This window comes from Aspergillus vadensis (assembly GCF_003184925.1).
Source record: "Aspergillus vadensis CBS 113365 unplaced genomic scaffold BO88scaffold_24, whole genome shotgun sequence".
Lineage (NCBI taxonomy): Eukaryota > Fungi > Ascomycota > Eurotiomycetes > Eurotiales > Aspergillaceae > Aspergillus > Aspergillus vadensis.
In genome coordinates, this window is record NW_020292062.1 from 285,145 (window position 1) to 308,615 (window position 23,471).

General features: G+C 52.2%; 10 protein-coding genes across 10 annotated transcripts; 3 read left to right on the forward strand and 7 right to left on the reverse strand.

Moving 5' to 3' along the window:
- The first annotated feature begins 1,034 nt into the window (after positions 1-1,034).
- On the forward strand, positions 1,035-2,283 carry BO88DRAFT_407412 (glycoside hydrolase family 128 protein). The gene has a single exon (XM_025707423.1). The coding sequence runs from the start codon at positions 1,224-1,226 to the stop codon at positions 2,073-2,075; it is 852 nt and encodes a 283-aa protein (XP_025559438.1). The 5' UTR covers positions 1,035-1,223; the 3' UTR covers positions 2,076-2,283.
- A 1,514-nt stretch (positions 2,284-3,797) lies between these two features.
- BO88DRAFT_347950 (carboxymuconolactone decarboxylase family protein) lies at positions 3,798-4,408 on the reverse strand (the record flags this gene model as incomplete). Its single annotated transcript, XM_025703397.1, has 2 exons — positions 3,798-3,833; positions 3,938-4,408. The coding sequence occupies 2 exons, from the start codon at positions 4,406-4,408 to the stop codon at positions 3,798-3,800; spliced, it is 507 nt and encodes a 168-aa protein (XP_025559439.1).
- A 517-nt stretch (positions 4,409-4,925) lies between these two features.
- BO88DRAFT_371859 (WD40 repeat domain-containing protein) lies at positions 4,926-7,089 on the reverse strand. Its single transcript, XM_025704217.1, has 3 exons — positions 6,376-7,089; positions 6,139-6,302; positions 4,926-6,077 (listed from the first exon to the last, which is right to left on the reverse strand). The coding sequence occupies exons 1-3, from the start codon at positions 7,022-7,024 to the stop codon at positions 5,157-5,159; spliced, it is 1,734 nt and encodes a 577-aa protein (XP_025559440.1). The 5' UTR covers positions 7,025-7,089; the 3' UTR covers positions 4,926-5,156.
- Positions 7,090-7,250: 161 nt separating this feature from the next.
- BO88DRAFT_134854 (inositol phosphosphingolipid phospholipase) lies at positions 7,251-9,127 on the forward strand. The gene has a single exon (XM_025701412.1). It carries the CDS (start codon positions 7,383-7,385, stop codon positions 8,814-8,816), a length of 1,434 nt encoding a protein of 477 aa, XP_025559441.1. The 5' UTR covers positions 7,251-7,382; the 3' UTR covers positions 8,817-9,127.
- Positions 8,940-10,679, reverse strand: thiA (thiamine thiazole synthase). The gene is made up of 2 exons (XM_025704218.1): positions 10,010-10,679; positions 8,940-9,938 (listed from the first exon to the last, which is right to left on the reverse strand). Exons 1-2 carry the CDS (start codon positions 10,344-10,346, stop codon positions 9,280-9,282), a joined length of 996 nt encoding a protein of 331 aa, XP_025559442.1. The 5' UTR covers positions 10,347-10,679; the 3' UTR covers positions 8,940-9,279.
- BO88DRAFT_134780 (uncharacterized protein) lies at positions 10,445-10,980 on the reverse strand. Its single transcript, XM_025701411.1, has 2 exons — positions 10,735-10,980; positions 10,445-10,679 (listed from the first exon to the last, which is right to left on the reverse strand). Exons 1-2 carry the CDS (start codon positions 10,944-10,946, stop codon positions 10,544-10,546), a joined length of 348 nt encoding a protein of 115 aa, XP_025559443.1. The 5' UTR covers positions 10,947-10,980; the 3' UTR covers positions 10,445-10,543.
- An 872-nt stretch (positions 10,981-11,852) lies between these two features.
- BO88DRAFT_456887 (putative ubiquitin-protein ligase E3 component (UBR1)) lies at positions 11,853-18,382 on the reverse strand (the record flags this gene model as incomplete). The annotated part of the gene is made up of 2 exons (XM_025710949.1): positions 11,853-12,120; positions 12,180-18,382. The coding sequence occupies 2 exons, from the start codon at positions 18,380-18,382 to the stop codon at positions 11,853-11,855; spliced, it is 6,471 nt and encodes a 2,156-aa protein (XP_025559444.1).
- Positions 18,383-19,234: 852 nt separating this feature from the next.
- On the reverse strand, positions 19,235-19,687 carry BO88DRAFT_456888 (cytochrome b-c1 complex subunit 9; the record flags this gene model as incomplete). The annotated part of the gene is made up of 4 exons (XM_025710950.1): positions 19,235-19,297; positions 19,365-19,413; positions 19,479-19,544; positions 19,659-19,687. The coding sequence occupies 4 exons, from the start codon at positions 19,685-19,687 to the stop codon at positions 19,235-19,237; spliced, it is 207 nt and encodes a 68-aa protein (XP_025559445.1).
- Positions 19,688-19,835: 148 nt separating this feature from the next.
- BO88DRAFT_134914 (putative RNA binding protein Pym) lies at positions 19,836-20,902 on the forward strand. Its single transcript, XM_025701414.1, has one exon. It carries the CDS (start codon positions 20,168-20,170, stop codon positions 20,828-20,830), a length of 663 nt encoding a protein of 220 aa, XP_025559446.1. The 5' UTR covers positions 19,836-20,167; the 3' UTR covers positions 20,831-20,902.
- A 357-nt stretch (positions 20,903-21,259) lies between these two features.
- On the reverse strand, positions 21,260-23,442 carry hem14 (oxygen-dependent protoporphyrinogen oxidase). Its single transcript, XM_025701413.1, has 3 exons — positions 22,985-23,442; positions 22,221-22,901; positions 21,260-22,159 (listed from the first exon to the last, which is right to left on the reverse strand). Exons 1-3 carry the CDS (start codon positions 23,306-23,308, stop codon positions 21,371-21,373), a joined length of 1,794 nt encoding a protein of 597 aa, XP_025559447.1. The 5' UTR covers positions 23,309-23,442; the 3' UTR covers positions 21,260-21,370.
- Positions 23,443-23,471: the final 29 nt, after the last annotated feature.

The window sequence follows — 23,471 nt, forward strand, 5'->3', positions numbered from 1 at the left end:
TCGTCAGACGGGACAAAAATATCCCACCCCCGAGAAAGGGCTGGGTAGAAGGAAAGGGAATCCCTTCGAAGGGGGGGGTAGATGCTAATTTGCCAAGCAGTAGAACCTCCCTTTGATGTAGCTCGTGTACGGTTTCTGCATCTTTTCTGCAGAATGGTACACTTGACGACAGGTCAACTATGGTTGCGGTGTGGTTCTTAGGGCACAGAAATTATCGGCATTACTTGAGGGGAACAAGGCATGGCGCCCAGACGAGGGGAATGCCTTCGAGTCTGGACTGCAGTGGGGGGCGCGCAGTGGGCGTTCATCCCGGCCAGATGGTGAACTAAACTGCCACTAAACTAGTGCTGCCCTAAAGGCGCGGTCTGGCCGCTGCCAGACGGTTGGACAACATGACCCAGCACAGAACCGGATTGCTGAGAGTAATTCTGTCGAGAGAAAAGCTGCACAAAAGTACAAGATAAATGATGCTGTTGGGTAGACATACACCTCCATCAAAGTAGGGGGAATAAGTCGGATACATCCACTGGACCGATCAGCTGCAGGTATCCGCACCACTGCAGGAACAACCACCGCAAGGTTCCCCCCGGACGCTTGCTGTCCAGTCGCTGCCAACAGCCAGGCACACGGGCTGAATAATGGGCGTCAATATTTCTGTGTCCCACTGTCCCTGAGCGACACACGGTACCCGCCCGATGACGTTCCATGGGTCGGCCGTGGTGAGGATGCAGGGGGTCAGGAACGCTCCGACGCAGGCAATCAGAGGGGGTCGTCGAACAATGGAAAAAGCAACGACTAGTGACTAGTCGGACTTTACTCATGCAAAGAGCAAAAAACCTTCCTCCCTGTGGAGACCTGATTGGTCGGAACCGAATGGGCGCCTAGAAAAAGCACCCAGCCCTAAGTTGTCCTGCAACTGCCACTGCCCGTTGTTGGGCGTCTATATAACCGCCCTCTTTCCCCTCCCTGTCTCCTACTCGAAACTCTTTTCCTCACCTAGATCTTCCTCTCTCACCTCCCCAGCCTTTCCTTCTTTGCACCTGTGCCGTGCACGGTCAAGCCATTCCTTCATTCTTTGAACATATTGCCTGACTCCTAGTAGTCTAGCAGCCACTCTTTGCAAGAGCGCTTTGAGAGAACCGGTATTCTCATACTCAAAAGTTATATATACACATCACTTCTCTCCGAACAAAACCGAACAAACCCCGAAGAACATATACACCATGGTCTCCTTCAAGTCTCTTCTGACCGCCACCACCCTGGCCACCGCCGTTCTGGCCATCCCTCATGGCGGCCACGGCCATGGCAGCCACAAGCACCGCTCCACCCACGTCGCCTCCAAGCGCGGCTCTTCCTCCAAGCGTGGCGCTGCCTACACCTCTGCCTCCAACGTCCACACGCTGACCTCCGGCTCCTCCGGCAACGGCACTGTCTCCTGGGCCTATGACTGGAACATGTACGCCGACGGCAGCCTTCCCAGCAACGTCGAATACGTGCCCATGCTGTGGGGCAGCAAGATGTTTGGAGGTTGGTTGACCGCCATCGAGACTGCTCTTGACAGCGGTAGCAATTACATCATGGGATTCAACGAGCCCGACGCCTCCTCCCAATCCTCGATGACTGCTTCTGAAGCCGCCAGCTCCTACAAGGAGTACATCACTCCTTACTCTGGCAAGGCTAAGCTCGTTACCCCTGCCGTCACCAGCAGCACCACCGAAGGCGAGGGTCTCAGCTGGATGAAGTCCTTCCTGTCCGAATGCAGCGAGTGCGACATGTCAGTGCTGGCAGTCCACTGGTACGGCACCACGGCCGATGAGTTCAAGTCCTTCGTGCAGGAGGCCATGCAGGTGGCGGACGACAACGGACTGGACGAGACCTGGGTGACGGAGTTTGCCCTCACCAGCGGTGAATCGTCTGACGGCGATCAGACTTCAGCGGCGGACTTCCTCGACGAAGTTTTGCCGTGGTTGGATAGCCAGAGTGGCGTGGGACGGTATGCGTATTACATGTGTGCAGACGGCTATCTGCTCAGCGGGGAAGAGTTGAGCTCCAGTGGAAAGGTCTACGTTGCATAGACAACTACAACTACCTTGATTCCATTTAGATCTGCTTTACCTTGCCTCTTATCCCGTGATACCTTTTGATTGTTTTTATTCTACCATTCTTATGCCATCCTTGAAAAAAAAGAAAGAGATGAGCATCCCATTTTACCACCCACTTTTACTTCAATACAATACAATTCCAATTGAAGTCAAATAAAATTAAAACCCAAATAACAACTTTTCCACAAATTTTGTAACAAATTAAATCATAATCACATTCACAACCCCGACCGAAACTCCAAATTAAAAATCCACATACATCCCCCTAAACAACACTAACCATCCCCCGTTCCACGGCTCCCCCGACCCAGAAAGCAGCAACATTGGTCCTTGCGCCCTCCTTTCCCCGTTGACTTCTACACATCCATGGACATTACACCCCGTGGTGAATCTTCATTGGCTGGAAGGCTATTTTTGGGTTTCCGGCTTTTGATCTCATCTGGTTTTGTTCATGTTGATTATCATGGGGTTTTACCAGGTTGGGTTTGGTCTAGGCTCGCTTGGCTGCGTTAGTTTCCTTTCTTCTTCTTTTTTTTTCTCCCCTTGTGATGCGATTCAATTTAAGTAATTGATTGATTGATTGTGAGATAAGTAGTTAGTTAATCAATTAGTGGTTGTGGGGTCGGATTGGTTCCAATGGCTCGGGAAATTGGTTTTCTTGGTGTGATTTATTGTGATAGTATGTCCCGAGAGTCTGGATTTTTTGTTGCGTGGGCTTGGCTGCTTGGCTGCTTGTGTAACAACGGTCAGTTAGTGAGTTACTTTTTTCGTTGTTCCCTGCTTGGGGGTGTTAGACGAGGGGGATCGAAGATAAAGTAGTAAGTAGTTTCGAGGGTAATAGTGTTGAATAGGTTGCGGAAAGAAAATGGCGCAGTTGTTGGATTGTTGGATTATTTCTGATCCGTGCAGTACTGTAGGACTTGACTGGCTGAATGACTGACTGACTAGTAGGTTTGGTTGGGTATGCCCGCTGGATTAGTTAGCTATGATTCATTCACGTGATATAGGTCATGTTGATGCAGAGTAGGAAGGATAAAAAACATTTAAAATAGGTTAGGAAGTAAATCAAAAGGAATAATGCTGTACAGCTTACCGACTTGACATATTTCTTTCGATCGAAGGTTAGTATGTAATGTTTCATCAAGAACAATGAATCTGCGGCATCCTCTGCCTCGAGGAAACGACTCACCCTGCCCTTGACAATAATTCAATGTCGCAATCTGGATGACTTTTAATTGTTTTATCGGGAATCTGTACTGGGAAATTATTGGTATCCCTCTTCGAGTAATCTGTCTAATTCGCAGCCCTCCGTCCGGGCTAACCTACAATGCCATCGAGATGGCTATAGTATTGATCGTAGACATACTGCAGACGATTTATTTCTCAGTCTGTATCTGGAAAGAATCATGCTGGACTCATTATGAACGACAATTGCTTTCTTCTTGATGTTGTAGTAATTGTATATCTTTCCATGTAAATGAGCAACATCATATATACAAGTCTCCGTTTTCTGGCGCCATTTAGAAGCTTTATCGCCTGTTTGGGAACTAAATGAACAATTGAGAAGCCGCTATCAGGCACAATGTCAGGAGTGGATAAGGAGCTAGGATAGGAGCTTCTCGAGTAGGGTAAATGTCATAATAAGATAGTTCCCATCGACCCATATTCCATCACTCCATTCACAAAAGAAAAAGATTAAAGTTTAGACTTGGCCCAATCATCAAAATCGCACTGCAGAACAGTAGTCAAGCGTGAAAACGAGTAATAAAATCCCTATAACAGAAGTTTAAGTTCTCATCCACAACATACAACAGAAGGATTAGGAAGTTACTAACCTGAAGGGTAATAATCTCCACAATTTCTCTATCAGAGAATTGACCTTTAACACTCTTCCACAGCTCATCACTAACTTCAGGCTGCTGGACAATCGTTTCCACGAAGCTGAGCAGGATAAGATCTTTGTCGCTGAATCCCGCCGCCCCATTGTCAAGTTTCCTGTCGATGAAGTAATTCTTTTCCTTCGCGGACGCTTTGAGCGCCGCTTGCTGCTGTTTGGTCACACCAGCCTTCAAGGATACGGGAAGATGATGGGTCCATTCGTAGGTTGAGTTGAACTTTGACGTTGTCAACATAATCACCAGTTCACGGTCTCTAGCAGAGAGCGATAAGTGCTTGAATTGGGCGTTTCCTAGCCCTGCCCAGTGATCAACAGTTGCTGTGCTGTAGGATAGAAGTTTCATGATGTTGAGAGTAGGATGCGATTTGGCATGCTGTTTAGGCGACTCTGGATAGGGTAGTCGAGCCATGGTGCTTCTTTTGGAGTAGTTAGGCTATAGAATGGTTGAGATAGATCCATATAACGAGGAGATGTAGTTGTTTCTGTGCGGGGATATTGTCATATATTACGGTTGATGTTGATTAGCGATCTTTGTTGAGTCTCAGACGACAAATCCGTTAAGTGCCTCCTGGGCCGAGGGCCGAGCAAATAGTCGACCCCGAGGTCGTGGAGGTATAACACGGCGCCGAAATCTATGGATAATTCAACGATGCCAAGAAATGGAGAAGAAAACAACATGAACAATTATTTCCAGAAAGTTTGGGGGGCGAGCTTTAATCGAGTGTAGTGGTGTTTGGCAGTCACGATGACGGATACAATGGAAGAGGTGCCGGAGTAACAAACTAAACTACCATTAGTGCCAATACCGGAGATATGATCCTAATATAAGTAGCGCTTCTGCACCGCAACAACCACGGAAGAGTCAGAACAGTTGCGCCATCTCTGCATCCAAGTGTACGTGAATTCGTGTCATGACAGGTGGATAAGTGGATAAGTATCAGTGGATGTCTCTGTGTATGTGGACATCCACTCAATTCATATTATAATAATCGGTTGTGGTTAGTTGATAATGTATCGAGTACTGTATCTCATCATCCCTCGTGTCTATTATACATTCCTGAACGCCGGTCCGTCCGTCCATCCACCCATCCAGCCAGCCAGCCTTTTTTGTTCTCTTTTAATTTTCTTTTGTTTCCTGGTTATAATGTACATTGGTGTTACCCGTCTGGGCCTGTGGCTTCGCCCATTTCGGTGTCTTCCGGTTCCGGTTCCGGGTCATCTTTGTGTCCGTTCGGTTGTTCGAGGTTGTGGTCATGGTTTGCTTCTGGTAGACCGTTTGGTTTCTCGACTTCCATGTCCCCATTCAATTGTTGGTCCGTGTCTCCATTCACTCCGTCGCCATTTATCTGGGGAGGAGTGTTGGCGGTGGAGGTGTTCGTGGTATCTGCTGCTTCTGCTTCTGCTCCTGCATTCGCTTCCTCCCATACCCGCACGGTCCCGTCTAACCCGCAGCTCACCATCAGCCGCGACTCCTCCAGCGTGCATGTGTCCACTCCCAGCACCACCCCATTATGGCCCTCCAGACGCTGCAGCACTTGCTTGCTGACCACGTCCCAGCACAGCACAGCTCCGTCCTCGCTGCCGCTAACGACGAACGCATACCGCGGTCCGCCCCGTTCCCCATATACACCGAATCCGCCCTGCAGACTGTATTTTTTATTACCATGGCCCTGGTACGTCTTGATGCACCGCCCCTCGACGTAGTCCCACAGTCGCACGCAGTCGTCCAGCGTCCACGCCAACACGTACTTGCCGTTCGGGGAGAACTTGACCGCCGTCACGGGCGGGTTGTCTTCGTGCACCAGCGTCCGCAGACACTGGCCCGTCGCGGTATCCCAGATTCGAATCAGTCCGTCCGTCGCGCACGAGGCAATAAGGGTGCCGTCCCAGACGACATCGATTCCTCCGACCGGGTCGGAGTGTGCGGGCAGCGACCGCATCACTCGTGCTGATCGCACATCCCATAGGAATACCGCTTCATCGTAGGATCCGCTCACGAGCATGTTGCCTTTGGGCGAGAATGCAATCTGGTAGACGTAGTTGTGGTGGCCGACGAAGGGGATCGGATGCGCCTTGCCCTGTTGCAATGTATTAGTTCCCGAGAATATTACCAAAAAGTTATTTGCAACGTAAACCCACCGTCAATACATTCCACAGGCGAATCGTCTTGTCGTCTGATCCCGACGCAATTGTCGCCCCGTCCGGACTCCACGAGATGGTCGAGATGCCTGCCAGATGACCTTCGAAGGTATGGATCAACCGACCCGTCACTGTATCCCATACCTTAACAGCCCCGTCCGCACCTAGTAACACTGTCAGCGACCCAATCTATACAAAGGAGAATTGAGGAAAAAGGAGAGCAGAATAAAAACCCACCTCCGCTAGCAATCATCGAAGAGTCCGGCGAGAACCGTACTGCCGAGACTCCTCGAATATGACCCCGTAGTAAATACTTCTGGTGATAAGTCACCTTGTCCGGTTTGGGCGGCGGAGGTGGTGGTTGCGGCACCGGGGTGGGCGACCGTTCGCCAAACGACTGATCAACAGCTACATCACCGTCGGCGGCGGTTGCGGTCTCTTCGACATCGCCCTCGGCGCCGCCGTCTTCCTGCTCTGGATCAATTTCAGGGTCGAGTCTAGGCTCGGGAGCCTCGTCTTCCTCCTCCCTTTCCGCCTCGTCGTGGTCGTGGTCGAGATATCGCTCCGAGGACGGCTCCGCGCTTGGCTCGGAGGGCGAGGACGGACTGCGACCGCGATTCCTCGCCGACCAGTACTCCTTCGCGTCGACTGCCAGCTCGTCGGGGCTCTCGGAGCCACTGAAGCTGCGCGAGCGGCGATATGGGCGCTGTGGGGGATATGCCTTCTGGATGGACCAACTGGCGCGGCGGCGTTCGGCCTCGTCGTGGTCGGAGCCCGCGGCCAGCTCGTCGGACGAGGATTCTACGGGCGAATGGATGAAGCCATTCTGGGGCTTGGGAGTGGTATCAAGGCGACGTCGCTTAGAGCGATGCATGGAGCCATCCATGAGAAGGCAGAAAAACGGCGCGAGAGAATTGTGGGAAAATAGGGAGAGGGAGGGAGAAAAAGCAGAAAAGCAGCGATCGCGATGATTTCTTTCATCGCCGCGACTTTCATCCCTCGTGACAATCAGGCGTTTTTGGGAAGGCGGTAAGCCCCTTTCCCCAGAATGTGCCTCAAGGCGGTGAGCACCATGATTTCATCGTTTTTCGTTACTTTGGCTTCATCTCCACCTCATCTATATCCCCCTTAACCATCAAAATCATCTTCCTTTCTTCTTTCTATTACCCATATATTAACTCCTATTATTCTTACTATAATCTCCGATATGCTCCTCTAATTCGACAACACTACATCATCCCACAATGTCTGCCACCTCCGAACCCCCCTCTTCCTCCCCCTCCACCCCCACCCACATCCGCATCTTCACCTTAAACTGCTGGGGTCTCAAATACATTGCCAAACACCGAAACGCCCGCCTCGCTGAAATTGGCCGCCAGCTCGCAATTGCCTCTCCGCCGCCCGAAATTGTCGGTCTTCAAGAATGCTGGACACAAGAAGACTACGAATCCATCCGTCAGCAAACCCGTCACATCCTTCCCTACGGCAAGTTCTACTTCGGCGGTATCTGGGGCGCCGGTCTCGCCATCCTCTCCAAATGGCCCATCGAAGAAAGTAGCATGTTCGCATACCCGCTCAACGGGCGTCCCACGGCCTTCTTCCGCGGCGACTGGTACGTCGGGAAAGGCGTGGCATGTGCGCGCGTCCGCTTCGGACCCGGAGTCCAAGACGTCGCGGAGGTGTTCTGCACGCATCTACACGCCCCCTACGAGCGAGAACCCAATGATTCGTATATCTGTCATCGGACGGCACAGGCGTGGGAAATCGCGAAGCTTATGCGCGGGGCTGCGGAGCGCGGACATCTAGTCATCGGTCTGGGCGACTTCAACATGCTACCGTCATCGTTCGCGCATCAATTGATCCAGGCACATAGCCCCGTCCGAGATGCATGGCAGGTCCTGCATCCGGATTCGTCGGTCGGCGCGGCCATTGACCCCGTCGAGCAGAAACGGGGCAAGCCCATACCTTCAGCGGAATACAACCTCACGGAGAACGGCGCCACCTGCGATGGAAAGTTCAATACCTGGCGGTGGTCCAAAGAAGACCAGAAGCGCCTCGAGAAAGGCCAAGACATCGTCGTCGACAAAGATGCCCCATGTCCCAAAGGCAAACGCCTCGATTACATCTTCGTCGGAGACGGCAACTACCCCCCGTTATACCCGGCACCGCGCTGGTCCGTCGAATCGACCCGACTCTCAATGACAGAGCGACACCCCACCCTCCGCTGCTCCCTGAGCGACCACTTCGCCGTCGAGGCAGTTATCACCCGCATCCCATCAGAGAAAGCCGCCAACGACACCAGTATTACCCACCATTCTTCAGCCCCCAACGCCGCCCTCACACCCGATACCTACGACCGCATCATCGACATGATCCACACGTACGTCCGCCGTGAGCGATCACAGCGCCGGTGGCGCGTAGCGCATTTCCTAGCCTCGGTGATAATATCCATTGGCTGCTTCATTGGAGTGTGGTGGACAGGCGACCACCTACCATACGTAGCATTCATTTTGGTTCTGATGAGCACATTGAGTTTTGGAGCGGGAATCTTGGATGGGTTGATTGGCGGGCTGTTTATGTCCAGTGAGTTGCGCGCATTGAAGGAGTTTGAGTGGGAGGTGAGGAATGCGAAGATGATTGCTGAGGCGGCTGGAGGAAAAGGGGAGAAGGTGGAGTAGGTGCGTGCTTTTTGGAAAATTGGGCTACATTGGGTATAGTGAGTTTTTGTGTATATGTATAGTATAGTATGTAAATTTGGAAAGGAATGAATGAGATGGTGTATATGCTTGGATGACAGTATGAGTAGGTAGGTAGTTGGGTCTATGCATTCTTTGTTCAAGTTGTGCATCTTATGCATGTATGCATGCATTCATGTGCCGGGGGTACTGGCTTAGCGCCATACAAGTATCCAGACCGATGTCTATCTACGTAGGTCTACTACCCTACAAATTCATATAAAATAATGATAGACAAGCAATAGTCATATTGATCATAAAGAGTGTCATTAACAAGCCAGCGACATCATCATCATCCTCGTGTGTTGTAATTTAGTCACACCACGTGCAGAATCTTCCACATAACGAGTGAAGAAAAAACAAATTCCATGTGATCTCTCACACTCCATGAAGTTTACTGAGACATTTACTCAGCGCACTCGCGCTTACGCTCGTCAAAGATCTGCAGCGCCTCCTCGGCAGCCTTGACACCACTCAGGACCATAGCACCAAAGGTAGGACCCATGCGGTTGAAGCCATCGATCTCCGACAGCTCCATACCACCGATGATCAGACCCTTGGTGACTTCACGGGTGTTCTTGACGATGGCGTCCTCGGCCGAGTTCATGTCGAGGCCGCGCATACCGCCCAGCTTGTCGACACTGTTCATGGAGACGAGTCTCTTGGCTGAGAAGGCACCGAAGGGACCGTCGTGGCCCGTGGTACTGATGATCACGGGGGCGTTGATGGTGTTGGGGTCCATGCAGGAGTGGTCGTCGTGGTGAAGAGTGACCAGGGTCCAGTTGGTGACCACACCGGCAATGCGGACATCCTTGGGGTCGCCGCTGGCAGCGGGGCGGGTGATCAGGTCTTCCACGCTGGTGGCGTTGAAGAGCTTGACGTTGGGGAAGGAGAGAACCTTGGACAACAGGGTCGAGGTGAACAGCGAGGCGTGCTTCACCACGACGTAGTTGGGGTTCGCAAGGTCTTCCTCGTAGGGCACGCCCAGCTCGTTCAGGAAGACCTCGGCGGGACGACGCATGACCATGGCGGAGAAGAGCTGGCCACCGAGCCAGGCACCACCACCTGGGATGAGTCAGTATGTTGGAAACGATGGATGAGTAGGTGGGTGGTGGGGGGGTTGTTGAAGAACGAACCAGGAGAGACATTGGCCTCGACAATGGCAATCTTCAAGTCCGGACGGGCCTTGGCCAGAACATACGCGGTGCTCAAACCGCAGGAACCAGCACCCACAATGACAATGTCACTCTCAGCGTACTTGTCCAGATCCTGGAAGTAGCGTCTGGTCATAGCACGCGAGACCTGGCTCTCACGGATGGGAGCGAACTTGAAGTTGTCCCACTTGCCAGCGAAGTGGTCAAGCAGCTGGGTCTGGGAAGAGCCAGTGACGGGAGCAGCCTCCGGGACCACCACGTTGGACTTGATGCCAGTGGGGACCACGGTGGGCTCGAAGATAGCAGCGGGAGGAGACATGTTGCTTTAAAGTGTGTGGACTGGAAATTGTTAGCCATTCCATCAAACGGGGGGATACGAGGGAAGGCATGATCCTTTCGCTGGTATTATCCAGATCAAGTTTAACCGTATAATCTCAGAACGAACCCAGAGCCAGTGGCAGCGCAGCATTGCTGTCTGCCACTGGATAGGAACGAACACCGGTCCACGCCCAAGATTTACCTGAGATACCTGATCATTGAGAGAGTCCAGCCAAAGACATTGCATGACTTCCATCGTGTGTAATGAAGAATCGAGACGAGACCCCCGGGGAGGGGGGTCAACGCAGGTGGAATTACATTGCACGGAAGGTTTCTGGGACGAGGTTAGTATGGTCTATACAGGGAATACAAACATGGGAGAGGATGACTTGTGATGAAAGTCGATGAAGACTTGAGTGGATTGAAGTAGTAGATAGTAGATGGTTGTTGAGATGATGGAAGAAAGAAAAGAGGAGGGAAGAAGTAGAAGCGGGGGAGAGGGAGGGGCAGGTATAAATACTACTACGGGATGGGGGGGATGAGAGTCACGGTACGTAATGGAGATGACAGCTGCCAATTGCTTAATTGCTGGACTGCACATAACTCTCCGATGTGCGGGGATTATTGCAATCCTGCTTTTCTTCGTGGAGCTGGAGCTCTGTGGTCCGTGAGGGATCCAGCGACTTGCTCCGATCTTGCCCGCGTAGGTTTCAACCCGGTGAACCTTTGCAGCAACCGTGTGAAGTCATGGAGGGTGACGATCATACTAGTGATAGATGTGGATGCGCAATGTTAATTGGCTTCACCCCGATTCGCTGATTGGATTCCACCGTGCTAATCACTATGTGTCGTTGTTCGCTAGCTGGCTATTGTCTAGTGTTTACAGGGAATGATTATGCAATAGAGACATTGGAGCTATGAAGTCGTAGCCCATTATGAACTATCTACTATGTCTCAAGATGGATGGAAATCGTCTTTATTAACGCAATTTCCCCGTCGCAATCTTACTGTGTATAAGCTATGGCTGTAGCGAAAGCTTAATTGTCTCAGCAGATCATCAATGACAGTATGGGGGTTAGTACCAGGGCTAAAGTTATCCCCACGACACCAAAGCTCCCTGTGAGTCACACACGGCCGACCTTGTTTCAGATCGAGGTCTACATGTAGATCAATGCCTAGTTCAATGACCAAGATAAAATCACGATTCAGATAGATGATAATTCACTGCCAAACCATTACTACAGACAGCATCAACTGACTGATCCACATCAAGATCAAGCACAAGGCATAGAATATATAGTATCAACCACCATCGTCCAGACAAAACACCGCTGCATCGTAGATACATATATGTAAATTATCTTCAAGAATAAACAATCCGATCAAATGCATGCAAAGTCATCAGGAGCTTTTGGCACCGGTCATCAAGCCAAGTCAGGATACAACACAGCATAACACAACACACCAATGCTGAACACGGAACACGATAACTCCTCAGGCCCCCTCTCTAGATCGTCTCCCACCCGCCGTTGTTGATGTCCGCTTCTAGCTTCCGGCTGATGGTGGCTGGGATGCTGTGTGACAACCACACGTCCCGAAGCAGTCGGTCGTAGCGCTTCTGGTTAAGGATCAGCTGCCGGTTGCGCCGGAGACCCGGGTCGACCTCGCCGTGTCGGTCAAGGTACGGTGCGTAATGCCACGATCCATTGCGGTTGTGCAAGTAGAGCACAGTGCACTTGCGAATGTTGATGAACAAACCGATGTTCTTGCCACATCTACTTGCTGTTAGAAGAGTTCTCCAGATACTTCAGAAAGGGGGTGGAAATGGACTTACTTTTGAACGTGCTGGTTGCATCCGCCCAGCTTGTTCTCCATGCAGCATACTGCCTGCGAGCAGAAGATATCCCCACAGAAGAGACAGATGCTGGGATCACTCAGCTCCTTCTTCGACTTGGGGCACCGGCGCCGGTTGGCCTCTTCGATCAAACTGTCGTAGTACTTGGGGAGTCCGACCAGCTCGAAAATGGCCGGGTGAGGAAGGCTGGGCCACAGCTTAAGGTCGCCCATCCGGACGCCCGACCGAGTCGCATTCCAGTGGAAGATCCATCCGGAGATCATGGCATCGAACGGCTTACCACTCTCCCGAGCCGGGTTGATCGATGCAAAGATTTCGTCAACGGATGGCAGGTGAAGGAGATTGGTCAGACGGTCCAGCTCCGACGCATTTCCGTCGTGAGAACCTGTGTTAGGGAACTCAACGCCGTGCTGAACGTGGAGTAGGATGACCGCCTTGCGCAGGAAAGTCAATGCGTAGCTGGAGATGAGACGCCTCAGCGAGATCACCACATCCGGAGTTGCACTTTCCACGCCGTCCTTGACGTAGCCAGTTTCAGCAGGGAACGATGATCCCACCGCATGGCCTACCGAGTTAGATTTCAACTCGGTGACGATCGAGTGGAAGAAGCGCCGGCTCGCTTCGTATCGCGGATCTGTCTGAGTTAAGTCAGACAGATACTGGTCGTCGTGATGCTGTGCCAGCTCCTCCTTCAAGCCCTTCGGGCAGAGGATGTAGGTGGCCGCGACCTTGACAATTTCGGCCACGTAGCACACTTGAATCAAGTGGCGAATGTCAACAGACAGCACCGGCAGCAGGGATAGCGAACACTCGGCCAGGAAGACAAAAGTATCCTTAGCCAGTAGCGGTTCAATCTCACGCATCTCGTTTACCAGCGCGCTGCCACTCAAGCAGGGATGGCCGATGAAGAGCTGACATATCTTATGGCGATGCAGCTCTTGGAACTCGTCCCCGCTGTGAGTATGAGGGCCATTAGAATTGTATACACACCCGACGGCAGCGTACGATAAGGCACTTTCAGCCAAGACTCGGAGGTGCGTCAGAGTCAGCTGAGGAATCTTGTCCAACAAAGTCGTCCCTGGCTCTGATTCAACTCCGCGCTGAGAGATCTCAGTAGCAGCAATGCTGAAGCCAAAACTCTGGAACAATGAATCAGTGTGCACCAGGTCATTGGTGTCTGTGGTATCCGGATGGTGATTGAAGGTGGATGGTATGTGGTTCATCCGGATAGTCTGCTTCAGTCGCTTGTAGATCTGTATGAGCACAGACATGGGGCTTCCGTTTTGGGCCGAAGCTTCCTGCAGCGGACTTGTAGTTGAGTTTTCGTCCTGTGATGGGAAGAGGCCAGGCATCGGCAGCCTCGCTGTTGGTATATAGTGAGTCGCGGAGGGCAGAGACGACGACGTTGACGTTGACTGCGACGACATGAGCTGATCAACCTTAGTTGCCAGTGGAGGAACCAAGGCCTTCGACAGGTAATGGCTGAATAGATCCTGGTAAAGCTGTAGCTGCACACTGTTGTTCTCCGCGAGCACTGCGTAATTGTACGATTGCGAGAGGACCGACTTCAACTCTGTATTGATGAAATCATCAAACGGCACAGAAGTATTCAGAGCCCCGGGGTAGGATTCCTCTTTACCCTTCCAGATAATAGGAAGGAAGGCATTTCCTAGAGCCTTGCATAGCGGACAAACAAATTCCTTGCTCAGCAAACGCTCGGGGTGGTTCCGCGCGATTTGTTGCGAGTGGCGGCGCTGAGTAGCGAGGAAGTAGGCATCAAAACAAGAGTAGTGCATGATATGCCCGCAACCGGTGGTGACCGGTCCACGAAGGGTGTTCGTGGCCTTGAAACCTTTACTCAATCCGATCTTCTCGCTGATAACTTCACCACCGGTAGAGTCCAGTCGGCGGACCGTCGTGCGGTTCTCTCCTGCGACTCCAAAAGGACGAATGTGCTCCGCAGACTTATCCAAGCTCGTCGGTGTCCTGATCACTTCCCTGATCCAGTCAGGATCGTTGATGTCTGTCAGGCGCGTGATACTGCTGTCCTGGATCAAGGCGAATGTGCCGTAGAGTCGGGAGTCATTAGTTTCCTCCTGGCAGAGAATGCAAGTACCACTAGGGTATTTCCATAGTTTAGTCTCGGGAGCAGTCTCGGCTTCGGATTCGAGGTCGCTGAAGTCCTCCTCTCCCCAGTCAATTGCACCTTGGCTGTTAAGGAAGTTCTGTTGCTGTTGCTGGAATTGAGCCATAACTCTCGCTTGTCTTTCGAGGGCCTGCTTCTTCTTCAGTTCCTTCTCATTGTCCGTGTCGATGGCAGGGGAGCTTGTGTCGACCCGATCGAACGGGAACTTGAGAGAAGCAGTGGCGGAGGCGTAGGCTTGAGGGCGCTTCTGCCAAAGCCTCTTCAGAATATGACGGATCTTGGGCCCACAAGCGGAGAATTCACTCATGACGGAGATCTTCTCCAGAAGACCAACGATGGTCAATGATCCAGCCAGAGTCGTTTCCTTGGCCTTGTTCAAGGCGTGCGACACAAACGAAGGTGAGGAGCCATCGTCCTCGCTACTATCTTCAAGAGACGCCGCAAGGATGAGGTGGAGGACAACCTGGAGGAAGGTCTCCACACGGGTAGGCGGGATGTTGGGGGTACGCTCTTTCGAGGAGACCACGTAGTCCAAGCAGTGGTGGACAATCTGAGCAAACACCAGCGTCCTTGTGAACTTGGGAAGTTCCGAGTATGCGCCAGAAGTGATAGGCCGCAGCTTCGGCTCAAAGACAATGTCTGATGCCTTCTTTCCGGATTTCTTGGCTATCCACTCCTTATAGATGCTCTCTGCTTCGTCCCGCTGGTTCTTGCTGTAGTGAGCACTATAAGGATCAATCAAGTCGATATATTCCGGCTTAAGTTCGAAGGTTCCTGTGTCATTCAAGCCTTCAGGAGGACGGAATCCCGCAACGTCGTCCAAAACATCCTGAAACAGGTCCGAGTCAAGCAGTTTGTCACTGAGGCGTGTAGACAAGTCTGAGAAAGAAAGTGGCTTGAAGCACAGAACATGGGCAATATCGCGGCTCATGTTCTCGCGCGTTGCGGCTTCGCTGTCGTCAACAGCGGTGAGAGAGGTCCGGTCTGTGAGCAGAGTGACCAGCAGATGGACGAACTCCTCGGCCACGTCGATGATCTGGCTGTCTTCGTATCCGGGGCGTGGCATATAATCTCTGGTCATCCAGTCCATCATACCGAACCGGTCCGCGATAGATGCAAGCACCCGGCTCGGGTCACACGTCACCAGCGCAGTTTGCAGGAGGAAGATATCGCGATAGTAGGCAAAGTCGCGAGACGACACTCCACGATACTGAGACATCTGATGCCGAAGGCTGAGACCGTTACGCACCCACATGCCCGCTTTCATCTGCGCGAGCCAGGCGCAGACCCGCAGAGGATAATCGAACATGCAGAGGAGCAGGTCCTCAGAAGTCAGCTGACTATCGTGGATGTATTTCTCGTTTGCGGCATGAGCAGCACTCATGAGCACATCCCGCATCAGAGCACTGTTCACATTGCGGCCACACTCCAGCAGCCACGACAGCGTGTAGTGCAGGGCATGGTGGAAGCTCATCGAACCACTTTCAACAACAAAGTCTACAACACGGTAACGGGGGACTCGTTGCTGATCGACTTCGAAGTCAAGGGGAGGTAAAGTCTTGAACCGCACATAGTTCTTAATCTCCGCCTGTTCAAATCTCTTGCGCTCAATCCCCGTAGAATGTACCATTGCAGAGATGGTTGCCGTCCGGATTGCTCGCAATAACTTCACGCCACCATCAGCCTCGGGGTTGCGGAATGCCTCGCAGAACTGACGGCAAAGCCGATTGATCTCCCGCATGAGAATCGAGGCGCTGATCCAGGCGTCGGTCTCGTACTCGACATGCTCTCCCACAGCACGTACGTTGGGACAGATACCCTGAGACAGCTTGACGAGGTCCAAGAACTGAGCGAGGTAAGGTTCTTCACTGCGTACGCGGTTCTGTACATACTCTGACTGCAAGAGATATCTCAGATCAAGGAAGAAATGGTACAGACGTCTGTTGGTCACGGAACCGGCATCGAAAGCCAAAGTTGCGTTCGGGTTTACTTCATAAGGTTCGCCAACTTGACGCGTGGTCAGGAATGTATATAGGATGGCCATGACCTTGGTGAGGAAGTTCCCGCGCAGCACAATCTCTTCAGTGATAGAGGGTGTCGTTAGAAGTTGGAGGGAAAGGTTGACAATTGAATGATCCGGTTCTCGGTCTGCAATCAGGTACAACTGCGCGAGCGCCGTATATAGAGCCGACAGGCGTAGACCCATGATTCGCTTGAACTGGGGAACATTGACCACAGTACCAATGTAAAGATCGCGCAGATCGGTACGGGTCTTCTTCCACAATCGGAGATCGAACAAGATCATCCAGTCCAGGCGTGTACGCTGCCAGAGATCCTCGTATGGGGGAACATGCTCCCCGAAGGCCGGGACGGAAGGTCGGACTTGCCAATGACTGGGGGTCTTTGCAGGTGATGGTTTTACCACACCAGATGGTGTCTTGGGGATGGCAACATACGACATGGGAGGAAGTTGGCATGTGTCATTCGAGTTCGGCTCGCGCTCGGGAGATTGCGGTGGAGCTTGGTTCTCCGAGGCTGGCTGCTCTTCTTGTTCCTGTCGTTCCTGTTGTTCCTGTTGTTGCTCAGTGTTGGGAGACATCGACCGCCGACCCAGTTGGATAATGGCTTGAGCCATCTCAAAAGCGTCATCCGTGTTGCCCATCACCATATCTTCCTCATCCGCCATATCCTCTATTTCAGCTTGCTCACGAATTAAAGCAATCCGCCTATCCATATCCTCATCCTCGTCGTCAGCATCATCATGGGTCTCCACAAATTCTTCGTCTCCATCCCCGTCGCCAACTTGTTCATTATCATTATCAATATCCTCATCATCCTCGTCGTCATCCTCTTCTGCAGCCAAAACCACCTGCCCCTGTGGGGACACCGTGAGCATAACCGTGCGGTACGGAGCATTTTCAGACCTCTGATGGTCATCAATGCCCTTCATTCCGATATCGGCATTCGCGGCATTGCTGCGTTGTTGCCATGGACTAAGTAGTGCCTCACAGATCGTGTGGCGCAGAATCTCGTTATCGTCCATGATGCTGCACCCCGAGATATCTGCAAGCCACTCGACGATGGTCCCACACATTTGCTCGCGGAACGTGTCGCGGGCAGACCGAATTGTAACCGTGACCTTAATCTGCTCGATAATTTTCGACACAGCCAGCAGCCTCTGCAGATCTTTGGAGTATTTGACTACACTCCTCCCAATATCATTCGTTTCGTGGGCCCTATCGTTGCCAAAACGATCCCGTTCCCGACAAGCCCGGCTGACCTGATGAGCAACATCCCGGATAGTATGTTTCTCATCGTTCCAAAGAGCAAGAGCAAATTCCGGCTCATCCTCCGGTAGATCTCCATCACCATACCAGCCGGGACGTAGCCGGGACGCCTCTTCATCCTGTCTGATCCCTTCCTCTGTTTTCGGGAGCCGCAACTGCTCGGGAGAACAAGAAATGACATCACAGAAATAATCCAGCACGCCGCTAATAGTCGTTCGAATGCTATCGACCAGATCATGCGGAAGCTGAGTCTGAGCCCTTTGCTTGCCTTTCTTATCCTCGCTGTCGGTATGGATCGCACAGAACAACGGTAGTCGCCATGCCTCCTCATCTCCGCAGTCACAGCAGCCGCAGTTTCCCGAAGACAAAGAAATCTGGTACTGGTGGCCCGTGTGATCAGAAGCGTCGAAGCATCGACTACAGAGCACGCAGGTATCGTCCGCAGCACAGGTGATACACCGATAAGTAGCCTCGCCGGCCCTGAAAATGTGACCACATCGCTTTCCCCGCGCCGCTTCGGTATATTCTGCTCCTTCTTTTGCTCCCTGAGCTTCCGCTAGTTTCCAAACTCCTTTTGGGGGCCCGTTGGGGAAAAGTAGTCGGAGATATTCTTCGTTGAAGCCGGTCAAAGAGTGGAAGAGTAGCTCGAGTAGGTCTTGCTCTGCATTGAATCCATATCGATAGTTGTGTGCAGAGGGGAGCCGTAGAAGGCCTTGCCCGAGTACCAACTCCTTATCCGTGAAACTCATTTTATCGCCTTTGCGCTTGGATCGCGACACTCATCGGGCTGTCCGAAAAGTGAGGGGATGGTGAGGGTCGGATGGAGTGGGAGCTCCGTGGGGCGGGCTTGGGATCTCCCAGTCTGCGATCGCTCGGCCTGTGATCGAGCGTGTAAGTGGCGGCAAGTATGTTGCAATAAGCCACGGTGTGAAAGGCCGTTGAAACTGGTCGGAGCTACTGGGGTGGTAAAATCCCAAGTAAGGTTGAGGGGAGGGAAAAAAAATCTAGATCAGTTAAGAAGCTTAGTTATCGAGCGATAGCAGGGACGGCAATGTCACCGTGGGGGAAAGTGGTGGGAAGTCGGGTTTTATGGTATCCAGCGGCACGCACCAGTAGCCCGTTGATATCATGAGCGGAACTTTCCTATTCTCTCATTCAGATAGAACCCCTGATGGAGATGTCGTTCCGAAAGCCAAAAGCGATGACACTATATTAGACCATATGTGGAAGAGGAGAGGGGTGTCCAAGAGTTGGTTCGCCCATGACATCGAGAGCACTGCAAACACCGGGGCTTGGCGCCACCGCGATTCTCATCCACGGCGTGTGAACGCCCGGTTGGCTTTCCCCCGCCCAGCTGGGCAACACTACTGGCTTGACCTACGGGGTAGGATGACCTACGTACGCATACCTTGCTCCTGAATGGACTGCTGAAAAACAAAAGTTACAGGTTATTGCGAATCTATCTCGTACAAACACCCTGGATTATAGCACTTCTCCTTCCCGGCACTCGGCTATAGTATAACATGGGAATGGATATTTTGAAACCCCCTAGCACCACTTCTATTCTTTCATATGTAACACGGCGAGTATTGCACCCGAATTTACTCATAGTCCTCATCGTCGGCCTTGTTGAGGTACTGGTGCTTGATGTCCTTCCATTGGCGCTGCAGTAGTGAAACGAACCCGTCAGTATAACCCATGCGGAAAGGTCGTGGGAGGGAAGAAACGTACGCCGCGGTTGAAAGAATCCCAGACCTTGTTGGAGGCAGTGTCGAAGGTCCTATTCCACAAATAATTGTTTAGCGATTGTCAACCCCCCGAAAGATCCCGATAACAGAAACGTACAGCTCGAAGGCGAAAGCACTGGCGAAGATGGTGGTCAGGTAGACCGCGTTACGGCGGATCAGGCCCCTGTAAGTCGTTCAAAGATTTCCAATTAGCAAGACCATTCCATGACGGGCGACAAGTATTGATTGGATATCCGGAGTGAAAGGGGAGACATGCTGGTAGATAGCGGAAGCGAACTGGAGCGGGAACACCCTGGAGTTAGCCATTGAACTGTGACGAAACCCATACAGATAAAATACTTACAGCGCCGGCCATTGTGACGGTAATGGATAGAGAGATAGAGGGGGAAGGGAGCGGGGAAAGACAGCAAGGCAGAGAGGATGGGCGAGATGAGGTTGAAGATTCCAGTCAGGATCGAGTTCGGTTTGGCGGCCGCGAAAAGCAACAGCGGGAATCACCGGGTCGCTGATTGGCCAGTCGGAACACCACCTGCGCAGAGCCTCCGACTGGCCGCCTGGACATTCATCAACCTTACGTCGACTCGTCCACAATTTCAATGCGCTGTCGGGCTTGACTTGTGAATAACTGTGACAACAAACACCGGAATTCAATTTCAACGCATTCAACCTCGAACTTAAACCAGGGGGAGATTTCTACCGTGGAACTACTTTGTCTTCCCCCTCAGACCACCCTGACATTTTCCCGCCCGACCGACTCTCAACACCCCGCCTAACGAAAATAAAATTATGGCCTCCAACAAGCCTGGTGCGGTCAGTTCCTCCGGGATCACAACGAATGAAACCACCGGGGAACGCTACATTCCTTCGTCTGTCCGTGCCGACGGTTCCAAGCGACGAGAGATCCGTGTCCGACCGGGATACCGCCCTCCTGAGGATGTGGAACTATACAAAACCCGTGCGGCAGAGGCCTGGAAGAATCGCGGAAAAGGCGGGGTTCCCGGTGCCGATGGATTGAAGGACGACGAGGACACATCGGCCAACAAGGCAGGTGGTGCAACCAACAACAAGAATGCGAAGCGTCGCGAAGCTAGAAAGAAGGCCAAGGCGACACAGGATGGTGCTACCAACGGCAAGGATGTGACTCGCATCGAGAACTGGCGTGCCGGTGCGCCCGAAGAGGCTAAGAAGCAATCGAACGGAGCCGAAAAGGACGCAGCGCAAACCGAGGAAGCAGTCGACCCTGAAGCAGAGAAGGAAAAGAAGGCCCGCAATTTGAAGAAGAAGCTGAGGCAGGCTCGCGACCTGCGCGACAAGAAAGCCCAGGGAGAGGCCCTTCTTCCCGAGCAGTTGGAGAAGGTGATCAAGATTCAGGAACTGATTCGCCAACTGGACTCCCTCGGGTTCGATTCGAACGGAGACAAAAAGGAGGCCACCGAATTGAAGGAGTAGAGGGAACTACCGATTCGCAGAAGTAACCGTACTTCTTATTGATCAGGTCCTATTGTGCGACTTTCTGAAGGTGCTCCATAACAGCCATCTCGGTCATTGGCATCCATCAACGGCATTTATTCCGGGTCTCTGGTGACTTGATTGCTAGAGCATACCAATCCATACGACGGTCGATGCAGGAGTATCAAAACAGACTTTTGGAAGCAGCTCGGCTTCCTCAGCACTAGAGCCAAAGCGTATCAAGATATTCGCTACACGTCCTGGGCCTCGCGGATATCTCGTCCGATCCATGATAGCCCTTCTCCCGACATAAGCCATCCGTGGCAGTCTACTGAGGATGGCAAAATCCGGATGAAAGACATATTCTGTAACATCGTTACATCTTTACTGTTTCTTTATACTGGCTTCTCGCGGTACCAAATTGACATCTGGGATCGCTACTAGCGAGATCATATTCATTTTTCTCCGCATAGTGCAGATAATCATACATTTGGTATCTTACATGCTAATATAGACATTGAAAGCCCGTGTAGGTCTGTCCTAGTAATGCTGACGCTCCGTAACGTGAACGTTATCGAACCGAACAGGGGAAGTAGCTATGCCACCTTCCAGCTCCCAGTTATGGAAGTCATGCTTGGTCCAAGGTCGACGGCTGTTTCCAGGGCCAAGCTTTTTAGATCCAACACCATACGACGAGGCTAGGTAACCTTGTCTGATGCAGTCCACTACGCCAATCCCCACAGTGCCATACCATGCACCAGCTAAGGTGAGCCGCTTATGAAAGTCACTCCGAACAGAATGCGAGAGCTCTTTCATGCGGGACAGGTGGCCAACTGTATACTGGGGTATAGCATCGCGGAGCAACCGGGCGCGTGCCACAGACGGAGCCGTCTTGATTCCCAAGTGCCTATGAAGCAAGGCCTGGGCCATCTCAATTGCTTTATCCGGGTCAGGATAGTCGGACTCGCTCCAGCCGTCCCACAAATGACCACCCATCATCACGGTGAGCTTTGTGCCGGGTGCAGTGTCCTGTCCTTCGCTGGACTGGGACCCGAAGATAACTCCCAAGGCCCGCTCGGGGTTCTGTTCAAAGGGAACCGAGCTAGGTAGCAGGTATCCGAACCCTTCAACTGGAACCAGGTCTGGATCCTCGTAATATAAATTGACGACCATGACAGTCACTGCGTAGTTGTTCTGTCCTAGGGCGCGGATTGTATCAGAAGGTACGGCACCTACCTTTGTGTTCTGTATCTGTCGAGCGAGACTCGAGGGCGCGTGGGTGGCAATTACACGGTTGTGAGTCTTCGACTTGTCCCTTCCAAACCCGATCTATACTCGTGTCAGCCTTGTCAATCCATCCAGTAGAAAATAGATCTAAACTCTCACTCACAGTCAAGTCCTGAGTTTCTGGGTTCTGGCTAAGCGAGGTGACTTCAGTCCCCGTCACGACTTCCACATTACTGGAACTCCGGAGCTGGGCAGCCATAGCTTCTGTGAGTTGTCCCAAGCCGTTCTTCAACGTAAGAACGCTGGCATCTGAGACCACCGCCCGCAGACTCTTCCAGTAACGATCATCACTGTGGGATGGGACCGCCACCGATTCCAATGCCAACAACTCATCCATTGGCATAGCACGCATTTCTGACGCCCTCTGGGTCATCATGCCATCCACTATAGATCCATATCTCTTCTCGAGTTCTCGTACATAACCAATGGCCATTTCTGCACTCAGACGATTTACGTCTCCCGCGAAAATGCCAGCCATGACTGCAGAAGCGAGATTCTCCGACATTTTGGGGGAAAACCGACGCGAAACAAAATCCGCGACTGATTCGTCACGGGAGAGGATGTGGGTATTTTCAGCTCTTTTTGGCTTCTCGAAGATAGCGCTATATAGAAAAGTCTCGAACAACGGTTCCATTAAGAGTGTCCAGGCTGTCTTAAGCAATCCCTCCGTGGGGGGAAATGGCAGGCGCACGAGATGATCGGGGTAGTAGATGTAACGGTTTTGAGCTGCGGGCGATTTCTTGTCGCAGATCAGAACATCATCCAACAAATCCAAGTTCATTATCTGCAGCATTGAGCCAGTATTGTTAGCCATAGGCAACTCCCCAACATGCATCGATTGAAGCTAGTACTGGCGTCCTGGCTTACCAGATCCATCATGGGAAGGCACGAGGGACTACTCGTCCTCAAGGTGCGCGGACCATATTCGAAGACGACATGTCCTCCACGAACAGGGATCTGTTCAGAGGAGAGCCAGCCTCCCAAATGGGAGGACTTCTCATAAAGCGTGACTTTGGAGCACGACGGGTCGCGCGATAGTTGGTAGGCCGCTGTGAGGCCGGTGATGCCACCGCCTATGACCGCAGCGTCAAACTGTTTGGTATGCACAGCGTGCCTCTGACCCCTGCGGAGCAGAGCCAATGGCGCTCGTACTTGCCGAAACACACGGCTAGAAGCACATGGTAACCGCATGTTAGCGATAATGAAAGACACTGGGGTTAGCAACCAAGTGTCCAGGGTGCTCAACGGGGTGGAGGAAGCGGAAGAGCTGCGGAGCGGAGGGGCCGCTAGCAGAAGCTCCGATGGCCGACCGCAGTTGAGAGTTGATTGATGATCGGCATATGCACTCCAGTTA

What these genes read in the sequence shown, in the direction of transcription:
- BO88DRAFT_407412 (XM_025707423.1), top strand. Translation starts at nt 1,224, where the DNA reads ATGGTCTCCTTCAAGTCTCTTCTGACCGCCACCACCCTGGCCACCGCC.
- BO88DRAFT_134854 (XM_025701412.1), top strand. Translation starts at nt 7,383, where the DNA reads ATGTCTGCCACCTCCGAACCCCCCTCTTCCTCCCCCTCCACCCCCACC.
- hem14 (XM_025701413.1), bottom strand. Translation starts at nt 23,308, where the DNA reads ATGCGGTTACCATGTGCTTCTAGCCGTGTGTTTCGGCAAGTACGAGCG. An exon ending in GCCTTCCCATGATGGATCTG is followed by an intron (nt 22,902 to 22,984) that starts GTAAGCCAGGAC and finishes TCAATGCTGCAG; the next exon opens with ATAATGAACTTGGATTTGTT. An exon ending in CAGAAACTCAGGACTTGACT is followed by an intron (nt 22,160 to 22,220) that starts GTGAGTGAGAGT and finishes ACACGAGTATAG; the next exon opens with ATCGGGTTTGGAAGGGACAA.
- thiA (XM_025704218.1), bottom strand. Translation starts at nt 10,346, where the DNA reads ATGTCTCCTCCCGCTGCTATCTTCGAGCCCACCGTGGTCCCCACTGGC. An exon ending in CGAGGCCAATGTCTCTCCTG is followed by an intron (nt 9,939 to 10,009) that starts GTTCGTTCTTCA and finishes GACTCATCCCAG; the next exon opens with GTGGTGGTGCCTGGCTCGGT.
- BO88DRAFT_371859 (XM_025704217.1), bottom strand. Translation starts at nt 7,024, where the DNA reads ATGGATGGCTCCATGCATCGCTCTAAGCGACGTCGCCTTGATACCACT. An exon ending in TTCGATGATTGCTAGCGGAG is followed by an intron (nt 6,303 to 6,375) that starts GTGGGTTTTTAT and finishes CAGTGTTACTAG; the next exon opens with GTGCGGACGGGGCTGTTAAG. An exon ending in GCCTGTGGAATGTATTGACG is followed by an intron (nt 6,078 to 6,138) that starts GTGGGTTTACGT and finishes ACATTGCAACAG; the next exon opens with GGCAAGGCGCATCCGATCCC.
- BO88DRAFT_134780 (XM_025701411.1), bottom strand. Translation starts at nt 10,946, where the DNA reads ATGTGCAGTCCAGCAATTAAGCAATTGGCAGCTGTCATCTCCATTACG. An exon ending in TTCATCGACTTTCATCACAA is followed by an intron (nt 10,680 to 10,734) that starts GTCATCCTCTCC and finishes ACCTCGTCCCAG; the next exon opens with AAACCTTCCGTGCAATGTAA.
- BO88DRAFT_134914 (XM_025701414.1), top strand. Translation starts at nt 20,168, where the DNA reads ATGGCCTCCAACAAGCCTGGTGCGGTCAGTTCCTCCGGGATCACAACG.